This window comes from Vairimorpha necatrix, chromosome 11, assembly GCF_036630325.1.
Source record: "Vairimorpha necatrix chromosome 11, complete sequence".
Taxonomy (NCBI): Eukaryota; Fungi; Microsporidia; family Nosematidae; genus Vairimorpha; species Vairimorpha necatrix.
This window is the reverse complement of record NC_088826.1, coordinates 379,295-395,018: the sequence shown is the minus strand read 5'-3', so window position 1 is coordinate 395,018 and position 15,724 is coordinate 379,295. Positions and strand designations below refer to the sequence as shown.

Genomic DNA, 15,724 nt, shown 5'->3' with positions numbered 1-15,724 from the left:
AAAAAATAAAAAAAACATCAAACGTTAAAATAAATATTTAATGTTAATGCGAAACGTGAAATGTCGAATATTCATCCGACATTATTTCTTCAAAATTAGGTTCTAAATCACTTGTAGCAATCCTTAATACCGAGTTTAGATTTCAGTCAGTAATTTGTGATCGATACTTATTTTTCGTTGAAACCATTAAAGAAAAAGTTCTTTCACAAATATAAGTCAAATCAAATAAAACAAGATGTTTCTGAGCATAGTTTTAAATGTTTGAAATGTTCATTATTTAACGAGCCATAGAAAGCACTCAATTCGTTTGAGTGAAAATTTTCTTTTAGTAATTTATTTGATTGTAAGTCAATTAGTTATAGTTGAATTTCAACAGGAGCTTCTTGCACGTCGAAATTGAAAGGATGGCTAATTAATGATAAAGGTTTTTCAATATCTTTTAAATCTTCATTTGAATTCAGAATGCAGGTCTTGTGTTATTGCACTTTATTTACTAAAATCTGTATTTTTTAATGATTCTCGCAGTGCTTGCAATGGGGGAAATGATTTAATAATTTATTATAAAAGTTTTCAGCAAATAAATCGAGTTTTTTCATAAATGCTTTGACGGTTGAGTGCATATTAAAGCGAATTGGTTTTTACCTTGTAAATTTATATTTAGTTCATTCAAATATTTAACTATATCTACTAAAAAACGAAAAATCGTTTAGCCAAGCCTCATTTTGTAATTCAGTAAAATCTTGTAGTTTTTCTTTTATCGACAAGAATGATACTATTTCATCAAGCAAATATTGAAATCTATGTAAAACTTTATTAATGCTAAGCCATCTCACTTTAGTGTAATATTGAATTTCGTAGTAGTCACTTTCAATTTCTTTCAAAAATTCAAGAAACTGTCGATGATTTAAGGCACGTCCTCGGATAAAATTTACAACTTTGGTCACAACAGTAACGACGTGATTCAATTTCAAAACTTTTCTGCACAGCATTTCTTGGTGAATAATGCAGTGCAAAAATATTATATCATGTTCTAATTGAAACTTTTTTACTTTGTCGCGAATTCGTTTAAGTAAGCCTATATTTTTCCCTGTTAAACTAGGACAGCCATCCGTAGTGCCGCTTACTATTTTATTCCAAATTAAACTAACTTTAATTAAACACTCTTCAACAGCGAGAAAAAAGTCTTTACCAGTAGTTGTATTTTTCATTGGATGCACACTAAGAAGTTCCTCGATAATTTCACATTTCTTATTAATGCCGCGAATAAATATTAATAATTGACTTGTATCAGTAATATCGCAGGACTCATCTAGCCAGAGAACAATAGGTAAAATCAGCAATTTTTCTGCTTAGCTGGTCAAGTAAGTTTCCTGAAATATTTTCAATCCGGAGTACTATTGTTCTTCTCGAAAGGCTTAGATTTTTAACAATATGTTTCTTTTCGGGACAACATATCTCCGACACTTGTACCATGCATTGTTTAACAAATTCTGCTTCTGAAAACGGCTTACAGAACTTAGCAATTTTTGTGCGACAACATGACTTGCTTTTGTAGTAGATTTTACAATATCAATTCGTTTGGTAAAATTTTTTTGTTGCGTATTCAAGTTTTTTGTTAAGTTTTCAGCTATGTTTTGAAGTTCTTGTAAAGAAAGTGATGCATATTTTGGATGTTTTGTTGTAAAATGCCTGCTTAAATTGTATTCTTTGAAAACAGCAATTGTTTCCTGACAAACTAAACAAATTGCTTTCTTATTAATGTTTGTAAAAAGATATTTTACCGTCCAAGCTTCATTGAAGTTTCTGCATTCCAAATCAACTTTTCTTTTTTTAGTTTCTCTCATTTTAAAAGGGCTACGAAAAAATAAGTTAAATAAAAACAATATAAAAACAACAAGGTTTTAAAAATTTACTTACAAAAAGTCCACTTTTTCAATTTTATATATGCAAACCAATGGTAGATTCGAACTAAAAATAAGTATGCGACCAGAATAAAATAATAATTAACAATACCTGGGCTGCGATCTGCCGTCCCCCAAACATTGAGAGGCTAAGAGGAGTGCAGCATATGTCGTCCACACATGCATTTTAAACCTAGCGCGATCTACTTTGTGTTCGATGAAAACCCCGCCATGCGAGCGACCCGCATCGTTCACACTAGTGTAATCAGCCAAACGCTTATTTTATTTCGCCTATTATATATACAGTTCGCATACTAATAATGTTTATGTCAACAAAATCTCATAAAGAGTTTTAAAAAAATTGCGTTAGAATTTTTCAGCGGGCCGGATAAAATTAGCAAAAGGGCCGGATCCGGCCCGCGGGCCGGCTTTTGCCCACCTCTGATGTACGATATAGTAATACATGCCTTCAATAGACGTAAACACGATGAACTAGTCATAGAGGTTTTAGAAAGAGTTTAGAGACATAAAATGAAATTAAAGAGTGCGAAAATACCTTTAGACAACAGGAAGTAAAATTGTTAGGTGTGACGTTGAATGAAACACATAAAGACTGACGAAATAAAGAAAAGTGAAGCCCTTGAGTATCCAGAACTGAAAAGTTTGACGGAATAGAGGAGGCTTCTTTATTAACAGGGCGGATCAGACCATTTATAAAGGATTATGCCGGATTGACATTGAAAATGACTGATAGTTTATAAAAAATGGCAATTCGTGGAAATGGAAAAAGAGATAAGAGAGGAGCTTACTGAAATGAAAAGCGTTTTAAGAATTATGTGAAGACTAAGATTGCCGGGCTATAATAAGGAGTTTTCCCCAAGAACAGATGCTAGTAACTTGAGATTAGGTGCGGTATTACTTTAGAAGAATGGAGAATGGGTTGCTATCCAATAGACATTTAAAAAGCTAACACCAACAGAAGTAAGATACGGCATATCAGAAAAGGAAATGCTTGCGATATATTGGGGCATTGATAAGTTAAATACGAGTTAAAAGGTAGGAAATTCAAGATAGAAACGGATCACAAAACACTGGTGGAGATAAAAAACAAACCGTTTTTAACAAAAACAGATAAAATCGCTTAATCGAAAGAATACAGAAATATGGTTTTAGCATTATATATAAAAAAAAACTTTATGAGATGGTGGTAGCAGATGCGTTGAGTCGAATAAACATGGAAGAGGATATTAAACAAATGAAAAATCAATAGCGAACAATCAAGCAAACAGAAGGTAAATTGAAGGCACATGTTTCTTCTGAGAATTGAAAGCATTATTTTAAGTTTGATTCAGGACGTAAAATTGAAATACCACCGGAGAATATTAGAAGACAATTAACCAAAAACATTCTGAAAAGGTAGACCACAGACGTATAGCAAGTGTTTATTATGCAATGAGAGAGGAATATTATTGGCCAGAAGTAAAGAAAGAAATAAACGAGGTTTTAAAACAGTGTCAGAAATGTCAGATATATAACAGGAAAATATAAATGGTTGTAAATTTGTTGATACGTCGAGATACCTAGAGAAGGTTGCATTATGTTTGATAGACTTTAGAAATGAGAAGAAATATGTTTTAGTTGCTATCGATTATTTTACACGAAGAGTATGGAAAAAAGTCATAAATAACAAGTCAAGTAATAATGTTTTTGGATTTTTGAAAAGATTATGTGAACAAGGGAAGAAACCGAAAGAAATATTACAGATAACGAGAAAGAGTTTATTGGCGGGAATTTATAAAAATTTGTAGAGATCTGGATATAATACTTCAACAATAATCATAGAAGCGCATAGAAGTAACGGTAGAGTAGAGCGTGTTATAGAAACTGAGAGAAAATATTTTAAGTCGGAAGCGCAAACTTTTGAAGGTAAAGTTTATAAAAGTATCGATATATAATCAGAGCTATCATGCAGGAATAAAATGTACACCAATAGAAGCGACTTAAGATAAAACTGGAGACGTATGCTTGAAAATAGCCCTATAGGGAAATACTGTAATAGGTTTAGAAAAGGAAAGATTGAAAAATTTAGTAAAAGTCAATTGGTAAGAATAGCTAAACGAGAAAATTTGGCAGGTGTTAATAAGTATGAAAAAGGAAGATTTTTGGATACAGGGAAAATTGTTGAAAAGTGTGGAAAAGATTCTTATATTGTAAAACTTAGTAATGGTAGGCCTGGGAAGAAGAGACATTAAGATTTGAAATGTATGATTGGGTAGATTTGAAAATTATATGGGACTAACCGTCTTGAGTGGGGATGTGATATATTTGTATAATTTCTACCCACTATTATGATAAATAAAGACATAAACTTTTTTTACAATAATAATTTTTATTTCATACAAATTGAATCATGTTGTAATCTTATTAGAAACTATTTTTTTCATATTAAACATTAGGTTTTCTCCAATGCTCTCCTTCCATTAAATTTGTTATTATAATTGTTGTAACTCTAGTTCCCAATTATCGTTTTTAATCACATATCAAACAGTTTTACCACAAGTGTGTCCATTCCACCATGGTTATCACAAACCATTGTTTCAGAAACAAATATAAAATAAAAAAAGAAGTTATTTAAAAAATATGCAATTTCGTTTAGACTCATCTACTCTTTTCAACAATTAAAATCGCCGAAATTCAGCTCGCTATCTATTATAAGCTCAAGCATTGACAATAGCGTCTCATAAGTATTTAAATTGTCTGACTATGATCTTATAAAAAATGGACATTTTATGAAAAGTATAATTTATATTAATACCACAAAAACTTAGATATTGGGATCTATACTAACAAATACTACAAATATTTTTTTTCCTATTAGAATTCGATACGTTATTTCATTTATCTACCTGCTTGTATATCATAAGTATATTAAGATGTATATAAGTAAAATATGATAAAATATTTATTTTTTCTCATTTGGTATAAGTTTTTCTTTATCCTCGTCAGATTTTTTCTTCTTGCAACAGCAACATTTGAAAAGTTTTTTACCAAAGAAACGACATAGTGCGCCAATAATAGAAATTATGATACCTATTATTGGTAGCACTATATACCAACCAGACTTTATTAGTTCAAATATTCTACTAAAAAATTCTTTTAAATTGAAGTCAGGCATTTTAAAAGGATTTTTTAATTTCTTACCTCCCTTCTTAAAAAGACCTTTACCAGCTTTTCCACTTTTAGAGAATTTACCTCCACTTTTCCCTCCGTTTTTCGATTGTTTGGGGATGCTCTCACTTTTTACATCGTTTTTAGAGGGCTTAAGGTTGCTTTCACCAGTTTTTGCTGGTTTACTGGGTTTAAATTTAGGTTTAAATTTGAATTTATATCTATATCCTTTCGGTGCTCTTTTGCTCCTTTCTTTTCCTTTAGCCGGTATTTTTGTTTTCGATTCTTTTAGGTCAATATAATTTTTTTCATTTTTAACCATTTTGTTTATTTCGGTTGTAATTGTAGAAGGCAGATCTATGTTAAAATTATTATTAGTCTTACTATTAGCTTCAATATATGGTGATAAAGAAGCATGTGTATTATCAACAACAGTCAAATCCTCCTCGTTCGTAATCTTTTTGTTGGTAGATAAAAAGTAATGAGTAGACGAAACGTCTTCTGGGCTAGGTTTATCAAAAGAATTTTCTATTGTTGAACTGATCGCATTCAAATCACCTGTAGTTTCCTTGTCGTATTTTTTTATCGTCTTAAAAGTTTTACCGTCCTCACTTTCAAACATACTATATTCATTTTCTCCGATTATGTATTCTTTCTCCTCATTTTCATCTCGCATATCAATTGGTAATTCTAGTTCTCTGTTGTACCCGTATTTTGTATTATGAATTATTTCATTAAAATTGTCATTTATCACTACAGAGTGTTGAGATACCGATTCGTTTTCATTGTTGAAATCATAATTAACATTTTTTACGCTAGGCAGTAAATTATTCTCTAATGGCGCTAGACTCGCACAGGGCAATAAAGCTAATCCATAAGCTGTAGCAAACAAATGTTTAAAAAAATTGGGCTTCTTATCTCGAGTTTTATTGCTAAAATTTAATTTATCATTGGACTTATTAACTAATCTAAACAGTTTATTCAGAATTTTCTTATACTTTATGCTTTCGAACATCGTTTCTAATTTATCTTTTTTATTAGTTGAATATTTTAAATCAAAACATTTGGCAATATCTGACCATATTCGATCAAGCTCAAATGGTTTCAGAAATAATTTTTGAAACTCATTACTAGATAATATGTAAATAAGTTCTAAACTTTCAATTACAAAAGGGTTTAAATAATCATAAGCGGAGTCTTTGACAGATGGGAGTAACTCTTCACCGCAAGCATGATTTTTAACTGCGTTATAAAAAATTACCTCCATTTCTTCAGAAAAAATGGTAGTGTTTTCTCTAACAAGATAAAATTTGGGCAACCTACTATAAAAGGGCTTTTCCAACAGTAATAAATGAAAAAACTTATTACAAACATATTTAAGGACATAAAAATCAATATTATTCGTTTTTTTATCGTTTAGGTTCTCATACGGGCTTCCAAATATGCTATTTTCGTTTTGCAGATCATTTAATATTTTAGATACAGAAATATTATTAGTTTTTTCAATATCTTTTTCAAAACAAATTCCTGAATGATCTATATATTTCAACTCATTAATATTATCATGCTTTTTTACAAAATTGCTAGAATATGTATCCAGAGTTTGGTCAATCATTTCACTGGACTCTTTGGCAATTTCAATAGTTTTAATAAAATTTTTCATACAAAAGAATGCAATTGTTGGTATGAAAAATTGCTGTTTGATCATGGGGTAGATTGTAAAAAAATTATTTATACTATAGTATCATGATTTAAAAACGTTTTTTTTTGCAAATATTAGTGATTATAGTTCAATTGAAATAAAAATATGTTTTAAAAAATTGCATTCAATAGAAGTAATACGACTTAATTATTTTTGAAAGGTGTCAAATCCTTTATTAATAAATTTAAATTGCTAATACTTAAAAAACTATACTGTGTGATAGACATCAAAAGAAATATCATATAACTTTCTACCATTTAACAATATTTTATGTTTTGCATTATTAATTTCACAAAATCTTTTTGATATTGACATTTGAATCTGAAAATTTAACTTATCAAACTTATGATTTAGTTTTTATGGTAGGATCTGCTTTATAATAAGTTTAAAAGCTGCACATTAAATAGTTTTTTTTTATGTTGCATTTTGTATAAAAATAGAATGTATTTGCATTAAAAATCTGCCTTTGTACTATGCTAATATATCAATGTTATAATTATCTTCGAACAATAATTATACATGATTAAACCTTTTTATAATTAGTTAAATTTTTTCTTACCAACATGACATGTCTCCAAAACATGTCAAATGAAAAATTTTATCCGAAATTATTTTTCAAAAATTAAGTGTATTGTGGTATAATATCTACCACATGGATCATAAGTAACCAATAGAACAACAGCACGTCAACGATGTTTCTTACACATCTTGAAACACGACGTCTATTGGTCTATCATGAAACAATATATTCTTATTGGTTACCAACAACTATAAATAAAGAAATTATGAACATAAATATGATGCACAAGAAATCTAATACGCTCTCCTATCCTTCACAACAGGGCAACGACGCCTCAAATAAAACTATTTACACTAAACAAAACTCTACCTTGGGAATCAACGGTTCTAATAACCGTAGCATCTTAGAATGCTTTCTTGCCTCTGGCACAATTCCCGGCAATTACGCCATGTATGTTAACAAAATCATGATAGCTCTAAATTCCTCTAAAAAGTAAGCTTACAAGATTTAACACTAAAATATAATCTTTGCCACTCTGTAGATTCTAGAGGTAGTTTTAAGTTTTTGTTTTTCACATAAATATTGGACTTAGACTGTACAGCCAAGGTCATCCGTCCATGGCCAGGATTTAACAAAATTTCCTACACATATCAAATCGGAATTTACATTATTCACATCTGATATAGTAGCGGCGCGTCTTAGAAACGCAAGAAATTAACAGCAAAAATCTGATCTGTCTGCTAATGATTCAAAATATTTTTTTGTATGTTATTACAAAACAAGACATTTTTTATCCTTAAAAATCATAATCATTTTTCGGGATTTAAAAATATGATGTTATTTTCGTCTCGTTGATCAACAAGAACTTTATGAATTATTTAGAAATTATTTTTTATAGTTATTATATCCATATCTAACTCGTCTTAATCGCCTTTAATGGTAATTTCGTAGTATCATTGAAAATGAATAAAAAAAATTTTACTTATTTTTAAATGTACTTTTTATACTAAAAAATAATGATTGGAAATTACTAATTGGCGTGTTTACCGGGAAGCTTGCCTGTAGCAAGAAAGCATTCAATGATGCTACGGTTTGGGGAGCCGTGAAAACCGGAGTTAAAAGAGTTAGAGTGAAAGGGTTGTTTATTGTTATGGAAAGAGTTTTGTTTATCTGATTTGTAGAAGAAGAGTGTTTGTTTGCGTTCTGATGTTGTACCATGTTTGTTCATGGAATTTCTTTATTTATATACATGGTAACCAATAGGAAGAAATAAGATTTGGCTGACCAATAATAGTCGACCATAACTGATCGTTCCGAAGAAGCATTAGCGTTTAAGTATTTATTGGTTTTATATATCATGTGGTATGATCCATTATACCACACTAATGTTGAGATTTAAAAGATTATATTTTATACCCTTAATTTTAGAATAAATATGTTTATGGTGGAGAATATAAAAAACGAAATAAACAAAGACAATATAATAGTAGAAATTAGAAGAGCAGAGGCTCTGAGTAGTTGGGCAAAAATGACCAATGAGGAGAAGTTAGATTTTTTTATAAGCAGACTTAACTCTCATATTTTAGATTGGCATTGTAGGACTTTTAAAGATAAAAGGAAAGCTGCTTTAACGTTTGAAATCTGGAAAAAAGAAGTGGAACAAGAATTTGAGAATAAAACATTGCTTTTTGACATTTACAATATGAAGCAAAAGGAAGAACAAAAACTTGTTGATTTTATCAAAGATGTAGTTTCTAAATGTAATGAAAATGAAATTTCCAATTTTGACAGAAGAAAAATTATTAGATCAGGAGTAGATAAAAAGTTAAAAATGATGTAAAATTTTTCTTACGACCCAATATGAGATCAACAAAGAATTTTACGAAATATTAAATGAGATGAAGAACGAAGCATTATTGAATATCAAGTTGGATGGTTTAAGACTTACTAAACAGAACCAACCAAATACATGCTTTAGATGCAGAAGGCCAGGACATTTAGCTAAGGATTGTAGGGCGAATCGAAATAATAAACAGGCTAATGATGATCGAAGGAATATTAATGAGATTGAAAAGGATAGTCAGGAAGTAGATCAAAGCTTTATTACGAATAAAAATAATTTTATTTATGTTGGGACTAAAAAAGTCCCCGTGGTTTTTGATTCGGGTGCGGCCTACAACTTTATCTCTCTTCAAGCTATCTATGATTTAAAATTGCAACTCAATAAGAATATGAATGTTTTGAAATTTTTCACATGTCTTGAAGAAGAATTTCTAGTTGAAAACCATGTTATTGTGGAATACAAATATGGTAATAGAATATTTAAAAGCAGAATGTATGTTTTACCTAAAGTTAAAAATTTTTAAGTGTTAATAGGAAAAGATGATATTTGTAAAGTTTTTCGACAACCGATCAATAGAATTTGTGAGATCAATACAAAACCAGGAGAGAAGGTAATAGAACACGTTTATAGTTTACCAAAGAAATTGGAGGAAGGAATACAAAACTCTATAAATGAGTTATTAAAAAACGGGTATATAAGGAAATCTAATTCAACATGGCTAAATAACCTTAGGCCAGTGATCAAACCGGATGGATCCATAAGAGTTACTACGAATTTAATAGCGCTCAACAGATTGGTAGATCTAGATAATTATTCCCTCCCCAATATTGAAAGACTTATATTCAGTCTTAGAGACATGAAATATTTTTCAAAAATTGATTTAAAAGATGGATTTTTTCAAATTAAATTGGCTGAAAAAGACAAACACAAAACTGCTTTCAGATTTAATCATTTATTATACGAATGGAACGTAATGCCCATGGGGTTTAAAAATGCACCAGCCGTTTTTCAAAGGTTTATGGACAACGTCCTTGAAGAAGAAATAGGGAAAAATTGCTTTGTCTATGTTGATGACATCCTTATTTTTGGTAGAAATGAAGAAGAACATGATACAAGCTATACAAAGGTTATTAACAAGCTACAAAAATATGAGCTACGAATTAACGAGTCAAAGACTATACATAAAAAAGAGAACATAGAATTTTTAGGCCATGTTATTAAATATAACAAGATAAAGCCGAAATTTTCGGCTGAACAAGGAATTGAAAATATATAAAGACCAAATAATAGAAAATCTTGTGAGGAATTTTTAGGATTGATTAATTACTATCGTAAATTTATTCCACAATGTCCAATCATTGCCGGGTCATTGTATGATTTACTTAAAAAGGATGTTGTATTTAAGTGTAAGAGGAAGAAGAAAAAGCTTTTAAGAAATTAAAAAGTATATTGAGATCACGCGTGGTTCTATCCTAACCCGATTACAAAAAACCTTATATTTTGGAAACAGATGCATGCCAGTCAGGAATAGTAGCTATCCTCTCACAGGATCATGGAAATGGTCCAGTACCAATTGCTTTCGCTTCAAGAAGATTGTTATCTGCTGAGATAAACTATGGAATCAGCGAAAAGGAATGTTTAGCGATGTTATGGGGGATGGAACATTTCAGATATTTCCTCTATGGAAATGAATTTACTGCAGTCACTGATCATAAGGCCCTAGAAGCACTAAATAGGGGAGAGATAAAATCTTTGCGGATCCAACGATGGTTAGACAAACTTAGTGAATATAATTATTGTGTTGTATATAGAAAAGGAACAAACATTCCACATGTGGATTGCTTATCCAGATCACCAAGACAAGAAATATTAGAGATTAAAAATCTAGAATTAGAAATGACTGAGGAAGACAAAAGAAAAATTATCCGTGATAAACACCTAGAACTTGTCCATAGAGGTTATAAAGCAGTTCAAAATGAACTTAAAAAGAAATACGATTGGAAAGATATGGGAAAATTGACTAAAAACGAGTTAAAGAGGTGTATTCGGTGTAAAATGTATAATCCTAAAAGAGGGAAAAGAATTTTATTTGTAAAGTCACATGCAATTGGAGAGAAAGTAGCAAAAGATATTATTGGTCCAATTAACAACCAATATATCGTGTCTGGGATTGATTACTTTAGTCGATTCGGATTTGGAAAGGTACTAAGTTCCAGGGAGAGTAAGAAAATTGTAAAATTTTTAGATATGATAAATCAAAAAATTAAGATACATAAACTAATTTTAGATCAATCGAAAGAAAACCTAAGTAAAGAAGTAAGATGTTGGGCAGCAAGTAATAATGTCGAATTACATTATACCTCACTAAACATTTATTCTAGAATAGGGGCTATAAATAATTATTATTTCACTCAACATCCCCCTCATTCAAAATAATCCTCTACTATTAGCTTAAGTTGCGAGCCATGTCGCTTTATAGTTTTATTATGGACCTTAACGTTATAAGAATTATTTCCTAAAATATTAATAATTATACCTTGCGATTCAAATCTAGGTTTTCCCTTTGTTAAATCGGTTTCTCTTCTAATTATAACTCTATCTCCCTCTTTAAAAATAAATTCAGCTCCTCTTTTCTTCTGTCGTTGGTTGAATTTTACGATTTCTTCGAATTGTTTTAGTTTAATCTCCTGAGCTCTCTTAGGATTACATGCTTCGTCTGGCGACATGCCAAGAGCGGAGTGTCTAACATTATTGTATACATCTAGTACACGCTTAGTTTTTGTCTTCAAATTTCCAAAACTATTATCTTTATATATACCTTCCTGTATTGTCCTATTAAATCTTTCTATTCTTCCGTTTGATTGGTGATGAAAAGAAAAAATATAATGAATTTGAACATTATTTCTCGTTGCCCATTGTTTTACCTCAATACTCAAATTTTCTTTTGACTGATCAAGAATTAGTATTTTAATCTTTATGTCATTATAAACTTCATCAAAAAATTTCACTAGCTTATTACTCTCTCTAGTAGTAATGACTTTAGCCCATGCTTTCCTTGTAAAATAGTCGATCGCCGTAATTATATAGCTTCCATTGATTAGTCCTATAATATCGGCAGCTACCTTTTCGCCAGGTTCGTATGCTGTCACAAATATAAATTTTTTTCCTCTTTGTGGATTGTACATCTTACATCTTAGACATTTATTAATTTCCGTTTTTACCATATGCGACATATCTTTCCAATGATATTTTTTCCTTAATTCATTTTCAATAACTTTTGATCCTCTGTGAACTAATTCTATATGTTTATTCCTTATGATAGACCTTTTTTCTTCTTCGCTAAATTCAATCATATTTATTTCATCCGTATTTAACTCATTAAGATAAGATCTTGACAAACAATCGACGTGAGGAATATCTGTCCCCCTTTTGTACTCGATCGTGTAATTATACTCACTCAATTTATCAAGCCACCTTTGTATACGTAACGATTTTATTTCGCCTTTATTTAGGACCTCTAGAGCTTTGTGATCAGTTATTACTTTAAACTCATTTCCATATAAAAAATATCTAAAATTTTCCATTCCCCATAGGACACCCATACATTCTTTCTCGCTGATACTGTAATTTCTTTCCGCTGGAACCAATCTTCTAGAAGCGTACGCGATGGGGTACACATGCCCTTCATTTTCTTGTGACAAGATCGCTCCCAGACCAGAGTCACATGCATCCGTTTCTAATATGTAAGGTTTACTAAAATCTGGCTGTTTAAGCACACTGCTCGACAATACAATTTTCTTTAATGTATTAAAAGCAGCATCCTGTTCCTTCCCCCAATTAAATTGAATATCATTTTTTGTAAGATCATATAAACATCCTCCGATTTTTGAACAATTAGGAATAAATTTTCTATAATAATTAATAAGTCCCAGAAATTCTTGCAGTGATTTTTTATTGATTGGTCTTTTCATATCGTTAATTGCTTGGTCCCGTGTAATTTTTGGCTTAATTTCGTTAAATGCTATTAAATGTCCCAAAAAGGTAAGTTCTTTAACCTTATATATTGTTTTATCCTCATTAATACCTAAGTTATAGCTTTTAAGCTTTGTTATGATCTTCTCATAATTAAAATCATGTTCTTCCTCGTTTTCTCCAAAAACCAGTATGTCATCCACATACACGAAGCAACTTTTCCCTATTTCTTCTTGTAAAACATCATCTATAAATCTTTGAAAAATTGCCGGAGCATTTTTAAACCCCATTGGCATAACGTTCCATTCATATAATAGGTGCTTAAATCTGAAAGCGGTCTTATATCTATCTTTTCCCGCTAATTCTATACAAAAAAATGCATCTTTTAAATCCAATTTACTAAAATATTTTTTTCCACGAAGCCCGTATAAAAGCTTATCAATGTGTGGTAAGGAGTAATTATCTAGCTCTACCAATTTGTTTAACGAAACTAAATTTGTAGTAACTCTTATAGAACCATCTGGTTTAATTACTGGTCTTAAATTATTCAACCACGTTGATTTTGATTTTCTTATGTAATTTTTCCTTAGTAGTTCTTTGATAGATTTTTCCACTCCTTCTTCTAACTTTTTTGGTAGTGTATAGACCTTTTCAACAATTTTTTCTCCTTTTATCGTATTTATTTCACAAATTCTATTGCTAGACACCCTTTTCAATATTTCTTGTAATGTCTTTTTTCCTACAAGTATTTTAAATTTTTCCACCTTAGGGAATATAAAAAATTTAGAACGATAACTTTTACCACCATAAGAGAAATCTAATATCACATATTCTGTAATCCCGAATCTTTCCTCTAAACATGTTAAAAAATATATTTCCTCTGTACTTCTATAAATTTTTAAAGTTAGTTCAGAAGCAGCCTTTTTACTCATAAAATTATAGTAAGAACCCGAGTCAAAAGTTACATTAATTTTTTCATTATAAACATATATTAAATCTTCTTTATTGTTAATAAAGTTTGCATCCAACATTCCGCCTTCTTGGTGGATCTCATTTATCCTTTTATACTGTAGTTGTTTACCATCAGTTCTTTTTTTCTTCGCAAATAAGCCTTTAGCGATATGCCCATCCTTGTGGCAAAAATAACATGAATATCCTTTGTTGATGTTATTGGAGGCAGGTTGTCTTTTTTTTGTTATATCATTATTTTCCTTTTCCATTTCATCAATTATTTCAAGGAATTCTTTATTAATTTCATATTGCCCTGTTAATACCATTTTTATAGCCTTATATCTTGGTAGGATTCCATTTCTTATTATCTTCCTTTTATCCGTATTTCTGATATTTTCCTTTAGACATTTCTTTTCTACATCTTTATTAAATTCCACAATACTTTGGTTTTCTTTTTGTTTTAAAGTATATAATTCGTACAATCCAGTACCGCAGTCAAATTCCGTTTCTGCCAACTCTTTCCACATTTCAAATGTTAATGAACATTTCCGTTTCTCCTTCATTAACTTACTATGCCAATCTAGTATCTCAATGTTGGCTTTATGAATAAAATAATCAATTTTTTCCTCATTTGATAATTTATTAAAACTGGAAAGTAAAGAAGCTCTTTGTAGCTCCTGCAAGATATTTTCACTACTAATCTCTGTTTTCATATTCTCCACCATAAACATTTATTCTAGAATAGGGGCTATAAATAATTATTATTTCACTCAACACTCACCATTTCACCACCAGTCCAATGGAAGAGTGGAAAGATTTAATAGGACAATACAAGAAGGAATATACAAACAAGAGGGAAAAGAAAATCTTAAAATTAAACTTTAAAGGTTTTAGATGTATATAACAATATATATCATAGTAAGTTAGGTATGTCTCCGAATGATGCTTTAAACCCGACCAATTTCCAAAAGGTGAAAGAAAAACAATATGAGGAGATACTAAAATTCAATGAAAGAAATAAAAACCGAGAAACCGAACCACAATTTTCAGAGAGGGATAGCGTTATTATAAAAACGGAAACAGGTGTCAAAAAGGGAGAACCCAAATTTAAGGTTAGAGGTTTAATTTATAAAGTTTTAGAAAACAACACATATCTGGTGAGGACAGGAAACAAAACTATTAAGCGACATTCTTCTCAGCTGAAATTGATAATAGACGAATGTTTTTAAGAGGGGGATGTTGAGATTTAAAAAATTATATTTTATACCCTTAATTTTTGAATAAATATGTTTAACCGGGATGCAAACTTGCAATTTTATGTAATCATAAGACTCCTTTGCAATTAATACTGACAAAATAGTATCTTTTCAAGATAAATTAAGATAAAAAAACTAAAGGAAACCACCGAATGTTATAAATTAACCATTCTAACAAACAAGTTGTTTGTTAAATAGTGCTTGTAATAAACAATCCCTGTCAATAAAAAATTCAAAAATTTAACATAAGTAAAAAAAATTAATAAGATCTAAGAATCTAACAGTGTACATCATCAACAACAAAATTTGTACTTATGTACATTATTAGTCCATTAAATTAGATCTGTGTTTGATATTTTATATTGATACGAGAAATATTTTTGTTAAACTTTAAGGTACACATTCCAATAA

General features: G+C 30.1%; 1 protein-coding gene across 1 annotated transcript; it reads right to left on the bottom strand.

Moving 5' to 3' along the window:
* Positions 1 to 4,863: 4,863 nt before the first annotated feature.
* On the bottom strand, positions 4,864 to 6,777 carry VNE69_11091 (putative SP-containing membrane protein; the record flags this gene model as incomplete). The annotated part of the gene is made up of 1 exon (XM_065474998.1): positions 4,864 to 6,777. One exon carries the CDS (start codon positions 6,775 to 6,777, stop codon positions 4,864 to 4,866), a length of 1,914 nt encoding a protein of 637 aa, XP_065331070.1.
* Positions 6,778 to 15,724: the final 8,947 nt, after the last annotated feature.